This window comes from Nothobranchius furzeri, chromosome 5, assembly GCF_043380555.1.
Source record: "Nothobranchius furzeri strain GRZ-AD chromosome 5, NfurGRZ-RIMD1, whole genome shotgun sequence".
NCBI lineage: Eukaryota > Metazoa > Chordata > Actinopteri > Cyprinodontiformes > Nothobranchiidae > Nothobranchius > Nothobranchius furzeri.
In genome coordinates, this window is record NC_091745.1 from 3,479,216 (window position 1) to 3,497,799 (window position 18,584).

Below are 18,584 nucleotides of genomic sequence, written 5' to 3' on the forward strand. Positions count from 1 at the left end.
CACACCAAGACAATCCAAATTAGGAAAAGAGGTGGAGCTGAGGGTATATATAAGAAACAAAAAGACCCAATGAAGAAAAAGATAAGTTATTTGAAAAAACGGGGCTGCTTGGTGGTGCAGTAGATAGTGCTGTTGCTTCACTCAACACAGTTGCTGGTTAAAATCCTGCCTGCACTGTTTCTGGTTGGAGTTAGCATGTTCTCCCCATGCCTGTGTGGGATTTCTCCCGGTACCTGGATTCCCCCTACTCACCAAAAAACATACAGGTTAGGTTTATTGTTGACTCAAAATTGTCTCTATAGGTATGGGTTAGCTATGGTGGTGATCCAGCAGTGATTCTACTGGGTGGTTATAAAAAGTGGTTGGAATGGATGAATAGATGGATTGTCAAGATAATGGCTAGTGCAGGCATGGCTGATACCAAAGTGGATTTCGCTCTGCAGTTAAAAAAAATACAGCAGTCATTGCTGGGTTTTTTTCTAACTGGAGAGCGCATTTTCAGAGCGGCAGATTAAATTTACAAACGCTATATTAATTGGGGGCGTTTATTTAATCTGCCGCTCCGAAAATGCGCTCTGCAGTTAGAAAATTAGAATGCTGTTTTTTTTCTAATTGCACAAGAGCGCATTTTCAGAGCAGATTACATTTACAAACGCATCCAATTAATATAGTGTTCGTGAATTTCATCTGCCGCTCGAAAAATAGCCTACGCTCTGTTAGAAAAAAAGCTGCATTGAATGCTGTTTTTCTTTCTTTTCTTTTCTTTTTTTTAAGTTTTTGACCCTTGATCTGTTTGGATCACTCTTGGAAGACCAAAGAGTGAAAAGAAATGTGATAGAGCTCTGATTACTCTTTTGGTAGTAATGGAAGCCAACGGTATCACCTCTGGAAATCTAGTGGCACCATTATGGTCAACAGGAACTTCTTACCAGACTTGGTGCTTTGCAATGGACCCCCACAATCTACAATGACATGATCAAAAGGATTTTCCACCACAGTAATAGGCGACAGCGGAATTGGTTTGATGGGCTGATTCGGCTTTCCCACCATCTGGCACGCATGACAGGCTCTGCAGAACTTTGCTACGTCCTGTTTCATCCCCGGTCAAAAAAACATGATCCAGGAAAGACAAGTAAGTTTTCTTAACTCCTAAATGTCCTGACCATCTACTCCCATGTGCTAGGGCTATTATCTGTCGCCGAAAACACTCCGGTATAACAATTTGGTGTACCACTCCCAACGGTGCTTTCCCTTCTACTGGATTTTCCCAGCTTCTCATCAGTAAATCGTTTTCCAAAAAGAATGATGTAGAGTTGTTAACAGATGATTTCACTGTATCAAAGCACTTCTTTAATGTCTTATCCTCTTTGTGTTCAACGATTAATGTTGAACGTGAAACCAAATGGTCCTGAGAATCCAAATTAAGGTTTTGAAACATCTTTAATGGCAACGTCTACTTCTGGTAGCTTGTGCATTACTGGATTACATCTCGAATCAGAAAATAGATCAGAAAGACCTTGCAATATATCAACATCCTATTGTACAGCGGACCTGGTCACTACACATGATGGAACAACACCATGTGGTGACATCACACATACAACTTTCTCTGGGTGTTCAATGACCTGAAGCACAGGAACAACTCCTGCTATGTCGTTTCCCAGCAGTAGATGAATATTCGCAACAGGTAAAGTTCTCTTTCTTAACATTCGTTTCGATGTCTCACTATGGGATACGCCCCTCCGCGGATTCCTCAGAAGCACTTATCTCAATACGCCAATCCTGATTGGCCAGTGACCGTGACGTACGCGTCCCCCTGCTACTATAAGTAGCAAGCGTCCCAACGCACGCACTATTCAATAACCTCTTCTCGCTTCGGTGGTCGCTTATCTCTGAGGTAAGTTAGCTCAACTGTTCACAGACGGAGCCTTCTAATATTCTCTCCGTCGCCGAACGTTAACTTACCGTCCTTCTGTCCTGACCTTCACCATAGGTTCGGGGCATAACGAGCAGCTTCACACTCCAGTGCACCTGTTCGTTCTTTTGCTAACACACCAGTTAGCCAACATGGAAGCCGCTCCTCCCACTAGAGGAGTCGGTGGCGCAGGAGCTCGCCTCTGTACCTGTGGGAACAAAATCTCAAGCAAAGACCCGCACAAGGTCTGCTCGAGCTGCCTCAGGCTGGAACACGCCCAGCTGGCATTGGAAGTCCCCGGGTCATGTGAGAGCTGTGCCTGCTTCACCCTGAAGAGCCTTCGCCGGCGGCTAGCGCGCCAAGCTAGCCTGTCGGGGAAGGACCTTTGCCTGCCGGCCCCTGGGCCACCGCCCCGGAGCCGGAACCATGTGCCGAACTCAGCTGGGGCTCACAGCTCGAACTGGCCGGTCCGAGCCACCCCGTCGAGGACGTGTTGGAGTTGGACTACGGAGACGACGAGGACACCTCGGAACTCCTCATTTCAGAGGAGGACGAGGATGCCGACGTTTTTCTCCCCATCGCTCAGGCCTCCATGCCTAGCGTTCCGTCCTCTCCCAGGGATGGAGCGGCTTCTCCGGCCGCCCACCTGGACATGCAGTCAGTCTGCCGATGCGCTGCGACCAGGCTCAACATCCCTTGGCCCACCGTGGTCACTGAGGCTGTCAGATCCCGCTACGAGGGAAAGAAGCTGCCTCAGGCCACAAGAGCGGCAAAGCCCCTCCTTCCCGCCTTCCCAGAGCTTCTCCAAGAAGTGAGGTCCTCCTGGGACAAACACCCTTTCAGCTCAAGGTCTCCTGTCCAAGGAGCCTCCTCGCTGGACTTCGAGGGGATGGAGAGGGCTGGCATGCTTTGCATGCCGCCGATGGAATCGCTGGTTGCAGCCCACCTGCACCCATGACACTCGGCAACTTCCTCCAGGCCTCCCGCTCTCCCTGCGAAGGCGGACCGCTTCCAGTCCGCGCTGAACGAGAGGGCGTACAAGGCTGCCGCCATCTCGGTCCGAGCTTTGAATGTCTCCTCCATGCTCTCAGCGTACCAAGCCGAGCTCTGTGAGGACATGAATACGAAGCCGGACCCGGAGGTGTGGGAGGAAATCACCGTACTGACCGACATCTGCCTGCGTGTGCAGCGCTGCGCGGTCCAGGCTACGGCTAAAGCTATGGGCATGATGGTGCTTCAAGAACGTGCACGATGGCTGAACCTCACCAACCTCTCTGATAGAGAGAAGGACATTTTGGACATGCCAATCGTGCCTGAAGGCATTTTCGGCTCTGCCCTGGCATCGATGCAGCAACGGTGTGAGGCCAAAAAGAAAGAGGATGAAGCCCTTCATCTCTGCCTTCCACGTAAGCCTTCACCGGCACTGCTGGCTCGGCCGAACCTTCCTCAGGCAATACCCCGAGCCCAGCCTCAGTTCCGGATCCCAAAGCGCCCGAAACCTCAAGCTGTTCAACCAGCTCCCTCGGGATCAGCGCCTCGACCAGTGTGGCCTCAGCGATCCGGCAACCAAGCCGCTCCGCCGCCGGGACAACCCACCCGACCCGGCGGTCAGCAGGTGAGGAAGAAGAAGAGGGCAGCCTGACGGAGTTCTTTCCCTCCCGACGCTGCAGCTGGCAGTTCCCCGTTCGCCAGCTCCTCCTGTTCGACGTTGCCATGGTGCTTTCTCCCCCCCTCACGGAACCCCTCCGGCAGAGTCCCCGAGCGGTCCAGGGTGGGGCCAGGACGTGCAGCCGGCTGTGCCGGCTCAAAACACACGTCACAAGCACTCACATTGTTTTTCACAAACATGTCACGCTCAAGGAGCATTAAAAAGTTCGCTGCCACATCCAGACAAAATGTCAAGGGTGCAGCAAAAATCAATAAAAATGTTACCCATGAGCGGTCCCAGGCGGGGGCGGTCCCTGGCGGACTTTCCAGCCAGCCACGGGTCGTCCCCGTACGCCAGGGCCGCCAAAGCACAAAGCCCCCACGCATGCGCCGTGGTTGCCACGAGCACCGCTGCCCCACAAACTCTGGAGGGAGCTGCTGCTCCGTGTGTCACGGCTGTGTCACCGCTCTCCACTCACATGGAGGAATGGACAGCGGTTTCTGCTTCACATTGGGTGATAAGAACTATTTCGAGAGGTTACAGGCTCCAATTCGCCTCAGTTCCTCCTCGATTCTCCGGCGAAGTGTTCTCCCACGCCCAGGGGTCGTCAGCTCACGTCCTTCAGGGAGAAATCTCCTCCCTGCTGGAAAAGGGAGCGATATGCATTGTGCCTCCCGATCTGTCTCAGAGCGGTTTCTACTCCAGGTACTTCCTGGTCCCGAAACGGGGAGGGACTGGGATTCGCCCGATCCTGGATCTGAGGGCCCTGAACCGATGCCTCAGAAAGTACAGATTCAAAATGCTCACGCTCTCATCCCTTTTGCGTCTGATTCACCAGAACGACCGGTTCACCTCAATCGACCTGAGGGACGCATACTTTCATATTCCCGTGTACCCTCCACACAGGAAATTTCTGAGGTTTGCCTTTCAGGGAGTGTGTTACGAATACACCGTGCTCCCATTCGGCCTCTCGCTGAGCCCGAGGGTGTTTGTCAGGTGTACGGAGGCGGCGATCGCCCCTCTGAGAGGGAGGGGCATTCGGCTGGCCACGTATTTAAACGACTGGCTCCTGCTGGCACGGTCCAGAGAGGAGACAGCGTCAAACACGCTGGTTGTGATCCCTCACTTGTGTGGTCTGGGTTTCAGAATAAACTGGCAGAAAAGCGCTTTACTCCCCTCCCAGAAAATAACCTTTCTAGGTCTGAATCTGGACTCGGGGGCGTTCACGGCCCGTCTCTCGACACCGCGCGTGAACGCGCTCTCGCTCTGCCTGGCGCGCTTCCGCCTACACAGTTCGGTGCGGTTTGCGTTATGCCTCAGGCTTTTGGGTCTCATGGCGTCGGCTATTTCAGTGGTACCACTCGGCCGTCTACACATGAGAGATTTTCAACGCTGGGTGGCTTCTCTGGGTCTCTCTCCAGTGCGCCACAGAGCGCGCAGGGTGACGGTCTCTGCAGCGTGCGTCGTGGCGCTCCGCTGTTGGCGTCACCCCTCCCTCTTGGCACAGGGGGTGCCTTTGGGGTTGGTTCTCGTGAGGAAAGTGGTCACGACAGATGCGAGCCTGTCAGGTTGGGGGGGGGGGGCTCCTGAAGGGTCGCTCTGTCAGGGGTGTGTGGAGCAGAGAGCTCTGGGGGACACACATAAATTATCTGGAACTCCTCGCGGTCTTTCTGGCCCTGAGGCGCTTCCTGCCTTTTCTCTCCGGCCATCATGTCCTAGTGAGAACAGACAACACCACGACTGTGGCTTATAGAAACCGCCAGGGGGGCTGCGCTCCATGCGGTTACACACGCTGGCACGCAGACTGATCCTATGGTGCAGCAGGCATCTCCTCTCAATCAGAGCCACCCACGTCCCTGGTGTTCTGAATCGGGGGGCGGATCTTTTGTCCAGAGGGACACCCCTGCACGGGGATTGGAGCCTGCATCCAGCAGTGTTGGAACAGATTAGGATCCGGTTCGGCACAGCCGTGGTGGATCTTTTTGCCTCCAAGGAGAATGCTCACTGTCCTCTGCGCGACCGAGACGCTCCACTCGGCGTGGACGCGCTGGCGCACGACTGGCCACGGGGACTGCTTTACGCTTTTCCCCCAGTGGCCCTGATACCACCCACCTTGCTGAGGGTACGAACCCAGCGCCACACTCTCATTCTGGTGGCCCCATACTGGCCAGCCATGCATTGGGTGGCGGACATTTTCCAGCTCCTGGAGGGCCAACCTTGGAAACTGCCGCTTCGCAGGGACCTAGTGTCCCAAGCGGGAGGTTCAATCTTCCACCCTCATCCAGAACGGCTGGCCCTGTGGGCCTGGCCCCTGAGGGGTGCGGGCTAGTGTCAGCAGAGCTGCCCCAGGCAGTCATTCGAACCATTCAGAATGCTAGGGCCCCCGCCACTAGGTCCTTATATGACTGTAAATGGAGGGTGTTTGAAGCCTGGTGTCAGGGCAGGGAGGTCTCACCCTTCCAATGCCCGGTGAACGTCATTCTGTCTTTCCTGCAAGACTTGTTGGATGGGAAGAAGGCTTTCTCCACCATTAAAGTGTACCTAGCAGCCATTTCCGCCCGACACTTGGGTTTTGGGAAGAAATTGGCAGGTCAACACCCCCTGGTGTGTAGCTTCATGAGGGGCGCGCGCAGGCTTCTCCCTGTGTCTCGACCCCTGGTGCCCTCATGGGATCTGTCCTTGGTGCTGTCGGCCCTCTCCGGGCCTCCATTTGAACCTATGGACGGCCTGGACCTTAAGATCCTGTCTCTTAAGGTGGTGCTACTCCTGGCTTTGGTATCTGCAAAGAGAGTTAGTGACTTATCCTGCACCCAGTTTGCACCAGGTGACATGAAGGTGTCCTTGAAACCCAACCCTGCCTTTGTGCCTAAGGTGGTGGGCTCCATTTCTCCTATTATCCTCACAGCTTTCTACCCACCACCCTTCTCCTCTCCTCAGGAGGAGCAGTGGCACAAGCTGTGTCCGATTCGCGCGCTCAAGGAGTATGTGAATCGGACGAAGAACCTTCGCAGGGGGGACCAGCTTTTTGTGGCATGGGGTGGGCCTCGTAAGGGGAAACCCGTCACAAAGCAGCGGCTTTCCCACTGGATTGTGGAGGCTATTTCTATGGCTTACTCCTGTCAGGGCATTCAGGCACCTGTTGGGCTCAGGGCCCATTCTACTAGGGGCCTGTCTGCTTCTTGGGCCCTTTTTCGGGGGCTGTCAATCCAGGAGATTTGTGCTGCAGCAAGTTGGGCTTCTCCACTTGCATTTGCACGCTTCTATAAGCTTGATGTTTCGGCCCCTGCAATGACTCACACGATTCTGAGCGTGGGGTCTTTGGCGGGCCAAGACATATCCCTGTAGGTTGGTGATCGCTGGATAAGCTGTCTGGCAATACGGGAGTCTCCATATCCCATAGTGAGACATCGAAACGAATGTTAAGAAAGAGAACTTTAGGTTACTATCGTAACCCCGGTTCTCTGAGTAACATGAGTGAGATGTCTCACCAGACAACCCTTCTTGCTGGGCGAAGCGAGAAGAGGTGTTTATCTTGAATAGTGCGTGCGTTGGGACGCTTGCTACTTATAGTAGCAGGGGGACGCGTACGTCACGGTCACTGGCCAATCAGGATTGGCGTATTGAGATAAGTGCTTCTGAGGAATCCGCGGAGGGGCGTATCCCATAGTGAGACATCTCACTCATGTTACTCAGAGAACCGGGGTTACGATAGTAACCTAAAGATTTGCACACAGCCATTTTAAAGGTACCTGACACAAGCTTGCTGGTGATTTTCACTTCATGTAGTGGACATGACATTACTTCACCTGTCAAACCCTTCAAACACAGATATTTCTGTATTACATGTCACATCAAATGGGAGCACAGGTTCCAGTACCAACATCTGAGACGCTCCAGTATCTCTGAGGATCTTTGTCGGCACGCTCTCACCATCTCCCAGACTAATTGAACTCTCTGAAATAAAAGGTTCAAATGATGTGTCAAGTATGTCAGGCCTTTTCTTAGCTCCTTCTGATGTTGCAAATGCAACCACACGGTCAGTTTTTCTCTCTTTCCTTTTCAAGACCAGACAATCCTTGACGATATGACCCAGGTTGTGACAGTAAAAACACCTTGGTGGGCTTCTTTCTGTGTTTCTTGCAAATTGTCTAGGTTTCACTGCATTTGATCTGTCTCTTCCCACCTTCTCCACTTTAACCCGGTGTGTGAGCACAAACTCATCAGCCAGAATTGCTGCCGCTCATTCAAATACAACACAGTTTTCTCAGGAAGACATCTTTTAAAGTCTTCCAGCAAAACCAGTTCTCTTAATTCATCCAAGTTCGACACTTTGGAGGACTGTAGCCATTTATCAAATAGTAAACCCTTTTCTCTTGCAAATTCAATAAATGTTTGCCTCTCATCACGTTTCCGAAGAGATCTAAACTTCTGTCTATAAGCCTCTGGTACCAATTCATAGGCATGCAAAACTGCTTCTTTAACAGTGTCATAATTTGCAGAGACAGACAAAGCAGATATTACCTCTTGTGCTTTTCCAGACAACTTACATTGAAGTAGAAGAGGCCATACATCACGCGGCCAACCGAGTGTCATAGCGATACACTCAAATGCGGTGAAGTAGCTATCCACTTTGGTTTCCCGACACAGCAACATCAGCCCCACACATTTCCCAACATCCAGTCTCTCAGTCGCTGCCAGTGAGCCGCTGGATACTGCATCAGTACCACGGACAGATCTCTCTGCTTGCATCTCCAGCTCCATTGGTTTCATCTTTATCTTCATTTCAGCTTCCAGTTCAATTTCCAGTTTGCAAAGTTCAAACTCTCTCACTCGCAGCTTTTCCTCAGCCTCATATTTCAGGCATGCGAGTCGCAACTGCAACCGGGCGTGATCAGGTGAAGCCGTTCTCGAACCATGTCGTGATTCCGGAGACCCTGGATCAAAACGAGGAAGAGTTACTGGGGGAGACTTGCAGACCTCACCCCGCTCTGGTGTCTTCATGTCCTCCGCTCCGTCCTCTGCATCACCACCCTCAGTTGTGCTCTTTGTTTCTTCACCTTCCGCAAAGTCCATTTCCTGCTGTGAAGGAAAAACGGCAACATCAGCCAATGGAGAGAGAAGCTTATTTTCTTCCACAACTCAGACAATCTTTTCTCTGAGGTCAATCTTCAGCATGTGCTGTGCGTCTGCTAGACCCAAGTAGTCAGCTACTTCTAATAAGTCCCGCATTTAACACTTGTCCAGTTGTCTACATGAAGGTGCCTCAAGAAATTCATTCAAAGCAAATGTAGACAAAAAGAAAAGGAGAACACACCACAAATTTACCCACACAATGGTAGTAGAAAAGTACCGCACACTCTGTTCAGTCTAGTATTTAGGGGAGAAAGACAAGGCAAACTACAAAGTAGTTGATCCCCACAGAATGAACTGCCAATTTCCGATTTAATTCGAGCTCTCACCACGCAATCCCGAGATCCCAGACGAGCCCCCATGTTATATTTTGAAATAATGAAGGGGGTAAATGTAGCGCTTTCTTCTCTCTTTAACAGAAAAGATCAAGGTTGGTCTGGTTACAATTGTGAAGCTGGATTTCCCCGTGGGCCAGAGGAAATAACAAATGGTACCAAAGCCCAAAACAAAAACAAAATGAACCAAAAGGGTACCCAAAGGAAAATCACAATAGTTGGAAAAGCATCAACCGAAATTTCTACAATAGGGCTTCTAAAGCCACTATTTACAAAACTCGTCTTCCCGTTTCGGGGTACAAAAGGGGAACTGAAAACGATCTGTCTCAAAACTGAGTACAGACGATTGTCAGGGTCTGCCTTAATCAGCAGTAAAGGAGACCTGGCAGCCAGCAGTTTGTGTTACAGGTGGGCGTGGCAATAAGCTCCAGCAGATCCTGATCCCACCAATCAGAGGGCCAGGGGATTTAAGGAGCCGTGTGGCACAACTTCAGTGCCGGTTGATACTCTCACCAAGGGTAGCTTCTAGCCTAAGTCTAGATCCCTGTGTTCCTGTGATTATCTCCTGTAAGTGCCTGTTATTCCTGTCTCCAGTTACTTCGTCTTGTCTCACCCACCAATGCCTGGAGTTGTACTCAAGTCATGTCATTCAGGATCCTCTGGCCTTTGCTCTCCATCGCCCGCCTGACTTCCAACTAACACCCTGGATACCTACTGCCATCTCCTGCTCATTACCACCTCACCCATCGGCTCTGCTGTCTCATCACCACTGGTTCCAACCCAATTCAGCATCGCTAAGCTCTAGTCTCAGACCGTAAGAACTATTCTCCCCAAAGACTATTATTTATCTTGGTTCTCTGGTCCTGGCATGTTCTCACGTTTGTTTATTCTCTCGTTTTAGATTCCGGTTCCTTCCTGTTCCCGTTTTTGGTGCAGCGCCTTTAGTTCTCCCCTTTTCTCCTTTAATAATTATTTATGTTATTTTTACTTGCCTTGGTATTCTGCGTGTGATTCTTCATGTCCTGGGTAAAACAGCTAACCCACAACATAACAACGATAACTTACAACATAACAACGATAACTTACAAATTTTGAATAATTTAACGTGCCTATCAAGAGTGACGAGGCTACTCCTCCAAACAAAATCACTCTAGTGCTTAAAACATCTCCTAGGACAAACAACCTGGAAAACAGAAACAAGTGTGAAGGATAAGCCTTTTAACTAAAGCACTTATTGAAGCCAGATCTTTTTTTTTTTACCAAAATGCAGCAAACGCACAAGGACGGGCAAACCACGAAGACGAGCTCAGGGTTAAAGAGTCGCTCTTCGACTGAGCGTCCATGAGCTGCTTAAATCTTGCGTGAGGAGGTGACGAGTCTAATCAGTTCATTAGCTGCAGGTGGGGTTCCTGCAGCGCTTCCTGGAGACTCCTCCCAGCGTCTGTGCTGTTGACACACCCTGTGTGAGAAAATCTCCCGCTGTTGCCCCAGCAACCCTGGAGCGTCTTGCAGCAGGAGCTCAGTTCAGTCCACACACTCTTTTCCTCTCTGATCCACCGTGGCCCCGACGTTGTGCGATTTCCATGTTAAACACAAAAAAGTAATTACTCCCTCTATACATGGATCACACTCGCTCAGCACATAACACCACCAAGAATCTTTTTCCCCAACTGCCACTGTGACAGAGAAGTGATTTTAAACACTCATGTTTAATAGAAAGCGCATGCTTTCTGTTCTTTCTGTCCACCTCATCCACTTCTGCTCCAGTAAACCTGAGGCATCACCTTAGGGCAAATGAGAGAATGCTTTCAGTCGGCCCTCAGGAAAAGCTGAAGCATTCAGTTTATCTTAGTGACTCCAGTTCCCAAGAGTCACTTTACACATGGAACATAGCAGATAATACAAGTGATCTCTCAGCTTTTAGTTTTCCATAATCCTAATTTGGAGTTTAGATGCATTCAGTATTCCTTAGAGCGTGGAAATTAAAAAATATGTCCAGAAATCACAGTTTAGATACTCATCTGGTGTAATAGTTCACTTTCACTTTAGTTCACAAGAGAAGCAGAGGCATTCAGGTCAAACTAATTTAAGGTAAAAAATGCCAGTATTTGCTATGGCGCCGTTTAGGGTTCTACAACCCCCCAAGGTGCTTAATAACATAATCAGTCATTCACCCATGCACTCACAGATTTACACACTGATGATGATGAGCTACATTGTAGCCACAGCTGCCCTGGGGCACACTGACAGAGAGGCTGCCGAACACTGGCGCCACCAGTCCCTCCGTCCACCAGCAGGTAGGGGGTGTCTTGGACACGACGGCGACAAGCGGGACTCGAACCCGCAACTCTCTGATTATGCTTCTGCAACCATCACCATAAATCATTAATCAAATTGACCAAAATGCCATTTACCATCCATCTATTCATCTATCTATCCATCCATCCATCCATTATGGATCATTTGTCTTTGGGGTTGTGGGGTGCCATAAACCAAATATAAAAACAATGAATACACATGTAAAACACTCAGACATTGGAGGCTAACTATGAGTCAGCAATCAGTGCAGAAAAACTGTCACATTTCTATGGTTTTTCTTCTTCTTTTGCTTCTTTTCTATATCAGGGTCACCTGTGGTAATAAGCAAAGTATTCAGATGTCCTCTTTCCAGCAGCCTCCCTCTGCTTTTCTGTCAGAATCTGAAGGTTCTTCCAAGCTAAAGCCACACGTGTCCAGTAACCTGCTTGGTTTGTGTGGGTACAAGAATTATGAAAGCTTTGCCAAGATTTTAAATGATTAACAAAATGAAAAGTAGGGAAATCTCACCTTATTTTCTCAAGAGCCTTCCTCTGCAAACAGATTATATTACTGCCAAATGTTTTGCAGATCTGCCCTGATGAGAATGAGACTTTCCCCAAACAGTATCAGGATAACAGATCTTTATAGATGCAGAAAGTCTCCATGCTTTTGGTGCAGGAAGGCTGGTTTAGCACTGGAAGGTCTCATTGTGGCAGATTAGACAAGACAAGTCCAAACTATCATTTAAATACATTTCAAGCGGATGCTGCAAGCCTGTAGCTTCTTCTGTTTGACCAACCTGTTTGTTTATTGTGAAGGAAATGCGCAGTGAACGGGCACGGAGCATAATAAAGCCTATGAGCGCAAAAGGAACAACCACCCTCCACCACGGGGAGAGGGAGGGAGAAGGAGGAGGGGGAGCGCGCGGCGATGAAGCCCATGTTTGTCGTCGAACTCCAGCAAATATGAGGATGGGGAGATAATGACCCATACCGAGCAGGATGACTGAACCTCCGCAACTACTAATTTGTGTCTTTTTATGATGCATTCTGCCTGAAAACCTGCAGCAGAGACTATCTGGACTGGAAAGCATCGCGCCTGCTTTTATTGTTGGGGAGGGGGATTCTTCATCCTGATTTTCTTTTTGAAATAAGAAGACAAAGTGAGTCCCTTTAACATTTTTAAAACAGATCTTGGCTGGGTCATGTCCACGGAGGGATTCTCTGATACATCTGCGCTGAATTAGCGCGTACAGATTCCGTAGCTCTGCGTGATAAATGAAGTACTTTTTTAGAAATGGCTTGGAAATTTTAGCCCACCAGAGAGACGCATTTACAGCAATAATCCACAAGCGCACAGAGAGAGGGGCCAGCGCCAGGGCTCTTTGTGTCGTTGCAATAGGTGGCTAATAAAAGCAATAAATTCTGTAAAATAAACACTGTCATCCGGCTGTGCGCCATGGGCGATGAGGCGTCAAACTTCAGGAGAAGCTGCAGGACTGGTGCCTCTTCAGCAAAACCCAAGACTAGTGCGGATCACGGCAGGACGGAGATTCTGGGATAATCGGAACCGAACAGCACCGAAAACAATGAGATTATTGATTTCTGGATGGCCTGACAGGTTATCACTGTGACAGTTTTTGATGTTCTTCAGAAAGCAGGATTCAGATCGGGGCAGGTCTGGACTTGGTCACTTTGACTTGTTCGCTCAGAGATCAAGTGGCAGAGAGGGACATGAATCCTTTTGTGTCACGCTTAAAAAGAAGAGTACAGCCATATTGTTTAATTAATAACTTTTGAAAAAAGGGAATTTGATTTTTTTTAATTTTCTTTTTAATTTTTTTGCACAATGATGGAAGCACCACCATGTTCGAAGAAGAGCCTGTCCCTGTCGCTCCCGGTTCCCAGGGAGGGACAGGCGACTCTGAAGCCTCCACAGCATCTCTGGAGGCAACCCCGGACCCCGATCAAAATCAAACACCGGGGATATTCCGACACCGACCGGCACCACCACCGGCACATGGAGCGCTCTGATGCCGTGGATACGAGCGACCGACCTGGACTGAAGAAGTCACGGATGTCCTGGCCGTCCTCCTTCCATGGGACCACCAACACTTCGATCGGCAATGGTGTCGGGAATAAACGGTAGGCGAGAGGGAGCGGTGCGCATTCCCAGCATCCCAATAATAGCTCACGGCAGCCCGCAAGGCAAATGCGTAAACGGGGGAGGGGAATGGCGAGGTAGTGGTGGTGGTGGTGTTGGGGGGCATTTTAATGAGTGCATAAGAGCGCGTGTCCGCTGGGTTAACTGATTTATGCAGGGCTTTCTAACGGGAGGTGGCACGCGTGGGCTCTTGGTGCGTTATGCGTCTTTGGATGGTCAGGTGTGCTTGAAGCAGAAAAAACTAACCGGCCGCCTACTCGGAACTCGGGAGCTGCAAACACCGGCAACAGCAATTATTAGAAACCGGTCCACATGTTAAATGATGAGTAATACCAGGTTCTGTTATAGCAGCGAGGGTCTGTGCCTGCGCGCACTCCATCATCATCATCATCATCATCATCATCATCAGGGGCGACGGTGGCACAGGAGTTAAGTGCTCGCCCCGTAATCGGAAGGTTGCAGGTACGAGCCCCACTCAGTCTGTCACTGGTGGTTGGAGGGACCGGTGGCGCCTGTGCTCGGCAGCCTCGCCTCTGTCAGTGCGCCCCAGGGCAGCTGTGGCTACATCGTAGCTCATCCCCACCAGTGTGTGAATGTGTGTGTGAATGGGTGAATGACTGGTTGTGTTGTAAAGCGCCTTGGGGGGTTCTAGGACTATAGAAGGCGCTATCAAATATAGGCCATTTATCATTTTTACCATCATCATCATCATCATCATCATCATCATCATCTTCAGTGAGCGGAAGACCAAAAAGAAGACCACCCCCAACCTCCCTATAATAAGACAATCCCTGAATGCTGGTGTGAACCCTCCTGACCAGATGAAACCAGATGAAATCTTAAGGTCTTACCTGGACACTTTGATCACAAGGTCACACAGATGAGCTCAGGTAATCTAACAGCCACACTGGGCTGACCTCTGATCAGATGAGATGGGAAAAAACACTCAAAACCACAGATGCCCACCCACCCAAAAAAGGCTGCACTGTGCAGCCATTTAAAAAGAGAAATTACAAACGTTTCCTGGTCTGTTAACTCACCAGGTCTTGACATGTTTTTGGAAAGTAAAATTATCTATTAGCAGGTCAGAGCTGCACACGAATCAGGGATCAGAACCAGAACCGGTGTCTCTAGAGCAATCTGACCGATGCCGAGTGAACAAACACATAATCATTACACTTAAACTCCAGTAGCTACAGCAAGTCAGTCAACTTGTAAAATCAAATTACATGATGCATGCTCAACCATGATTAGATTAAAGGCATTTCATCAAGTGACTCGTAGAATGACATCGCTTTAGTCCGTTTACTCCAGTCACTCCATTTGTCTTGGATAGATCTTATTCCGATCAGCTTCGTTTTCGTAGAGCAGGTATATTTTTAACACTGGAGGATGTACAGCTTGTTCGGTATGGGTTAGAGGTTGTTTTTGTGACTCACGTCTCTCTTTTCTGTCCCACTGAAAGATTATCAGAGATGGATTTAAGGCCTCTGATGTTGTTTTTCCTGTCAATCCTGAGTGTAATCTGAAATCCCCTGATACGCCTGCAAATTAAAGAGGAACTTTACATGTTATATCCCCTCCTTTATCTCCTAAAGGCTGATGAACACATTAAATAGGATAAATGTCCAGATTCCTGAGAAAGTGCCGGGTTTTGTTACTTTTGTTGCTGCTTTTTCCTTAGTGCCACAGACGGCCAGCCCGGCAGGCCCCAGGGAGAAGGGGCCGACTCCAGCTGACAGGAGGAAAGGCAGATTTGTGTTTCAGACCCCAGGACACGCGCTGAGGCAGTCCAATCTTTAGTGCACTGGGACCGACTCTGCCTGTCCTCCTCCTTCTGTGGGAGGCGCGAGAGAGAAATGATTTGATTCAAACAAGCTCAGATCTGAGGGCACGCCAAACTGGTTCCAACCGTGTGATCTGTAGGTGTTCGTGATGCACACCAGTCAGGAAGTTCTGTGGTGGTGAAATGCAGCCTGCGTGTGTGTGTGTGTGTGTGCAGGTTAGTGTCTGACCTAATGCACATATATCTGATTATTTCATGTCAACCCAGAGGGACCTGCTTTGTGTTGTCTTGTTTACTGCAGCAACAGTAAATCCTTAGATTATCTCCGGATGAGGAATACTTTGAGGAGATGCCTCATCTCTGCTCGGTTTTTATTAGGCTTCATGAAAATCCACGTTGATGCTCTGTCTTTTTAGCCTGCGGCCAAGTTGTGCAGACTCTAGCCTGTGGACTGTAGCCGTGCTTGCTGCAAAAGCTCAGAATGTTCTTATTTACGTGCAACCCGCTGAGATCCATGACACTGGAGCATATCAGGTGCAGAGCTAGAAAATAATTGTTTTAGTTAGTTTGCTTGAGTATAAAGCTGACCCAGAACGTGACATTTGTGAAGCAGGCCGTTCGGTCACAGGAGAGTTGGCCAAGACCTCATCTAGAGATCAATCATCTGGAGAGCTGCTGCTTCCGCGGTCTCAGCCCGAGATCAGAATCAGAATCAGAATCAGAAGTTTTCATTGCCACATGTGTGCCAAGTCACAACATTAGGAAATTGCTGCGGTATTTTGGTGCAGAAGGTAAGATAGAAAAAAAATTAATTAAGAGATAAGCAAATATAAGAACTAATAAAACACTCATGATAAAATTATTAATGTAAAAAGTGGCAAGAATTAGAGAAGACGTGTAATCCTCGCATTTATAAAACAAACCGTTAAGTCAGGAGTCTGGGGATGGGAATTTAACAAGAGAGATCCCGGGTGCTGCTTTGCATAACTGTTTGAAGAATCGCTGTCTGCAGCTGTTTTCGCTCGTCTATTTTTGTGCCGACGTTATATCCTGCAAAATGGCAGTCTTAGTGGCAATCAACTTCGCCCCAAGGGAGTCGGGTTGCCTCCTCTTCACGTCCCCGATGCCTTTTGTTCAACCGTCTTGTCAGTCCTTTTCTGAGAGGACGCTAAAATGAGCGTATCGGTTTTTAGGTCCCATGTTCTGAATAGTCTCTGAGAAGTTTTCACACCAAAAAAATAAATAAAAAATCAAATAGCTCTTCCCAGAAATCTGTTGCTATGGTTACTTGTTGTGCTTTTGTAGATTTCATTTCCACCCCGAAAAGGCTAAACCTACCAGCACTTGATGAGCTTGTGTGTGTGTGTGTGTGTGTGTGTGTGTGTGTGTGTGTGTGTGTCAGAATTGAGCAGAGCCTACTAGATATGCATCACAACTTGTGTGCCCATAAGGTGAAGACAGAATAATAATGCACCTCTGCTGGAGAAGTGATTTATTCAGAAAGTTTAATCACAGCCCAGAGCGGGCCTTTCTTTTCGGCTGTTTCTGCAACAGTTTTAAACCAGAGCCTCCTCCCTTTCTCTCCTCCACCACCTCACCCGTTCTTCACACCTTATTTCAGCCCCGCGAGCCTGAGACCTGGCTCCGATCTGTACGCTGAAGCTGCACTTTCCACGCCTCACCTGCAGTCTGCCTTAACAATTTAGCTCATAATGAGGAGCAGCTCCAGCTAATTACCACAACAGCTGTATTTTGTTGTTGATCCTGCATTTACATTCAACAAAAAAGACAAATAAACTGAAAAAACGATCACGCGTGAGGTGTTTAGGACTTTTCCCAACACGTGTTTTAATAAGACAATAAGTAAAGGACCTCTTATCTCATTTGTGTTGTGGAAGCCATCTGTTTAGGCAACGGATCGTGCTCCTTTGTGAATACATCATGCTTTCTCTTTACTCTCAGCACTAATTAGTGTCTGGAGGCAGTCGGTGTGCCGGAACGCTGCTCACTGTTGGCTTTCTCAGGCAGATCCTGGAAACCTGCAGGTAAACTCCCTCTTAGTTCTCTCAGCGATGACACCAACAGGTGTGTGCTCGAGGCTCGTGATGCTTTGAGTTTTACCTACAGGCTCTGTCAGGTTCTCAGACCACTGGTAACCAGCTTCGTTTGGTGAACTAAGATTTTATTTGTGTTTCTGACTAACATGGATGAACAGACTTCCCAGCAGGAGGGATAACGCCAAAAGCACACAAGTCAACCTGCACCGTACGATCATCTCGTTCCCTTCTCCTTTCAAACTGCCTTTATTGGACTTTCTGCTGCATCGTCCCCATGCTCCACCACAGATGCCCATTGTGCTTGGGATAAGCCTAATGCTCGCCATTTTCTTTATTTTCTTATCTAACAACATTGTTTGATCCCACCATTGAAATGACAGCCTCTGATTGCTGCCTGCCTCATCTTGATCCTCCTTCCCCTCTGTGCTTCACTCACCTCCGTGTGAATGGGGAATATTGATTTCATCTCTATTTTTCTCTCTCTTCTGTGTCTCTCTATTGTGTGGCCCGGCTTGTTAGTTTCCCCGCAGCCTCTGAGATTGTTTCTGATAGTCTTCTTCTTGCTTGCGGCGGCATTAAGCACACTATCGTGAATCTGTCATTTCATCCCACTCACCCTCTCTTGTCCTCTGACATCATCAGTGCCTCGCAATTCCCCTCCTTCACATCCCAGTGGAGAAATAAACTACCAACCACTGACACAGCCTCATCCCCTCCTGTACTCTCCTTTTTTTCCACCCTCTTCCACAGACTCAGTAATCTGCTTTCAGAAGCACATCAGGAACAAACACCTTTTTTTGTGGCTGAAGATGAGCGTCTATTAAAGAGGATGGTAAAAAAACAAAAACAAAACCTGCACATCAAAGAGAAATCTGTTTGCAGGAAAAAAAATGTCAGTTTTTTTATGTAAGATATATAAAAAAACACAAACAAATCTCTAAAACACACCCTGTAGATTTTAAATCACAGTTTCTTTGGATCTATACTTTGCATGACACAGAAAATAGACCCTTTTAGCATTAATTGCAATTTATTCTTCAAACCCGAAGGCTCAGCGAGGAGCTAAAAGGAAAAACCTTTTGAGCGTGATCAAATTGCCCACTTCAAACCAAGATAAAGGTCCTCATCGCTAAGACTTGGAAGAGTTTAAATGTCAAAATGTGCCGAGTGTTCAGTTTCATAGTAAGTGATAGCCGCTTGCCTCTCGGCTAATACCTCTGCTTGAGAGAAAGCTGTAAATTGATGCTCTCTC

General features: G+C 48.6%; 3 protein-coding genes across 3 annotated transcripts in view; 2 read left to right on the forward strand and 1 right to left on the reverse strand.

The window, feature by feature from the left end:
• The first annotated feature begins 3,849 nt into the window (after positions 1 to 3,849).
• Positions 3,850 to 7,000, forward strand: LOC139070162 (uncharacterized). Its single transcript, XM_070551885.1, has 2 exons — positions 3,850 to 3,957; positions 5,514 to 7,000. Exons 1-2 carry the CDS (start codon positions 3,850 to 3,852, stop codon positions 6,906 to 6,908), a joined length of 1,503 nt encoding a protein of 500 aa, XP_070407986.1. The 3' UTR covers positions 6,909 to 7,000.
• A 507-nt stretch (positions 7,001 to 7,507) lies between these two features.
• LOC139069938 (uncharacterized) lies at positions 7,508 to 17,938 on the reverse strand. Its single transcript, XM_070551344.1, has 2 exons — positions 17,769 to 17,938; positions 7,508 to 8,642 (listed from the first exon to the last, which is right to left on the reverse strand). Exons 1-2 carry the CDS (start codon positions 17,796 to 17,798, stop codon positions 7,719 to 7,721), a joined length of 954 nt encoding a protein of 317 aa, XP_070407445.1. The 5' UTR covers positions 17,799 to 17,938; the 3' UTR covers positions 7,508 to 7,718.
• pde4a (phosphodiesterase 4A, cAMP-specific) overlaps positions 13,032 to 18,584 on the forward strand; it is a 53,713-nt gene continuing 48,160 nt past the window's right edge. Inside the window, exon 1 of the mRNA XM_015948524.3 lies at positions 13,032 to 13,470. Within this exon, the coding sequence (XP_015804010.1) occupies positions 13,175 to 13,470 (296 nt within the window). The 5' untranslated portion in view covers positions 13,032 to 13,174. The remainder of the gene's footprint in view (positions 13,471 to 18,584) is intronic.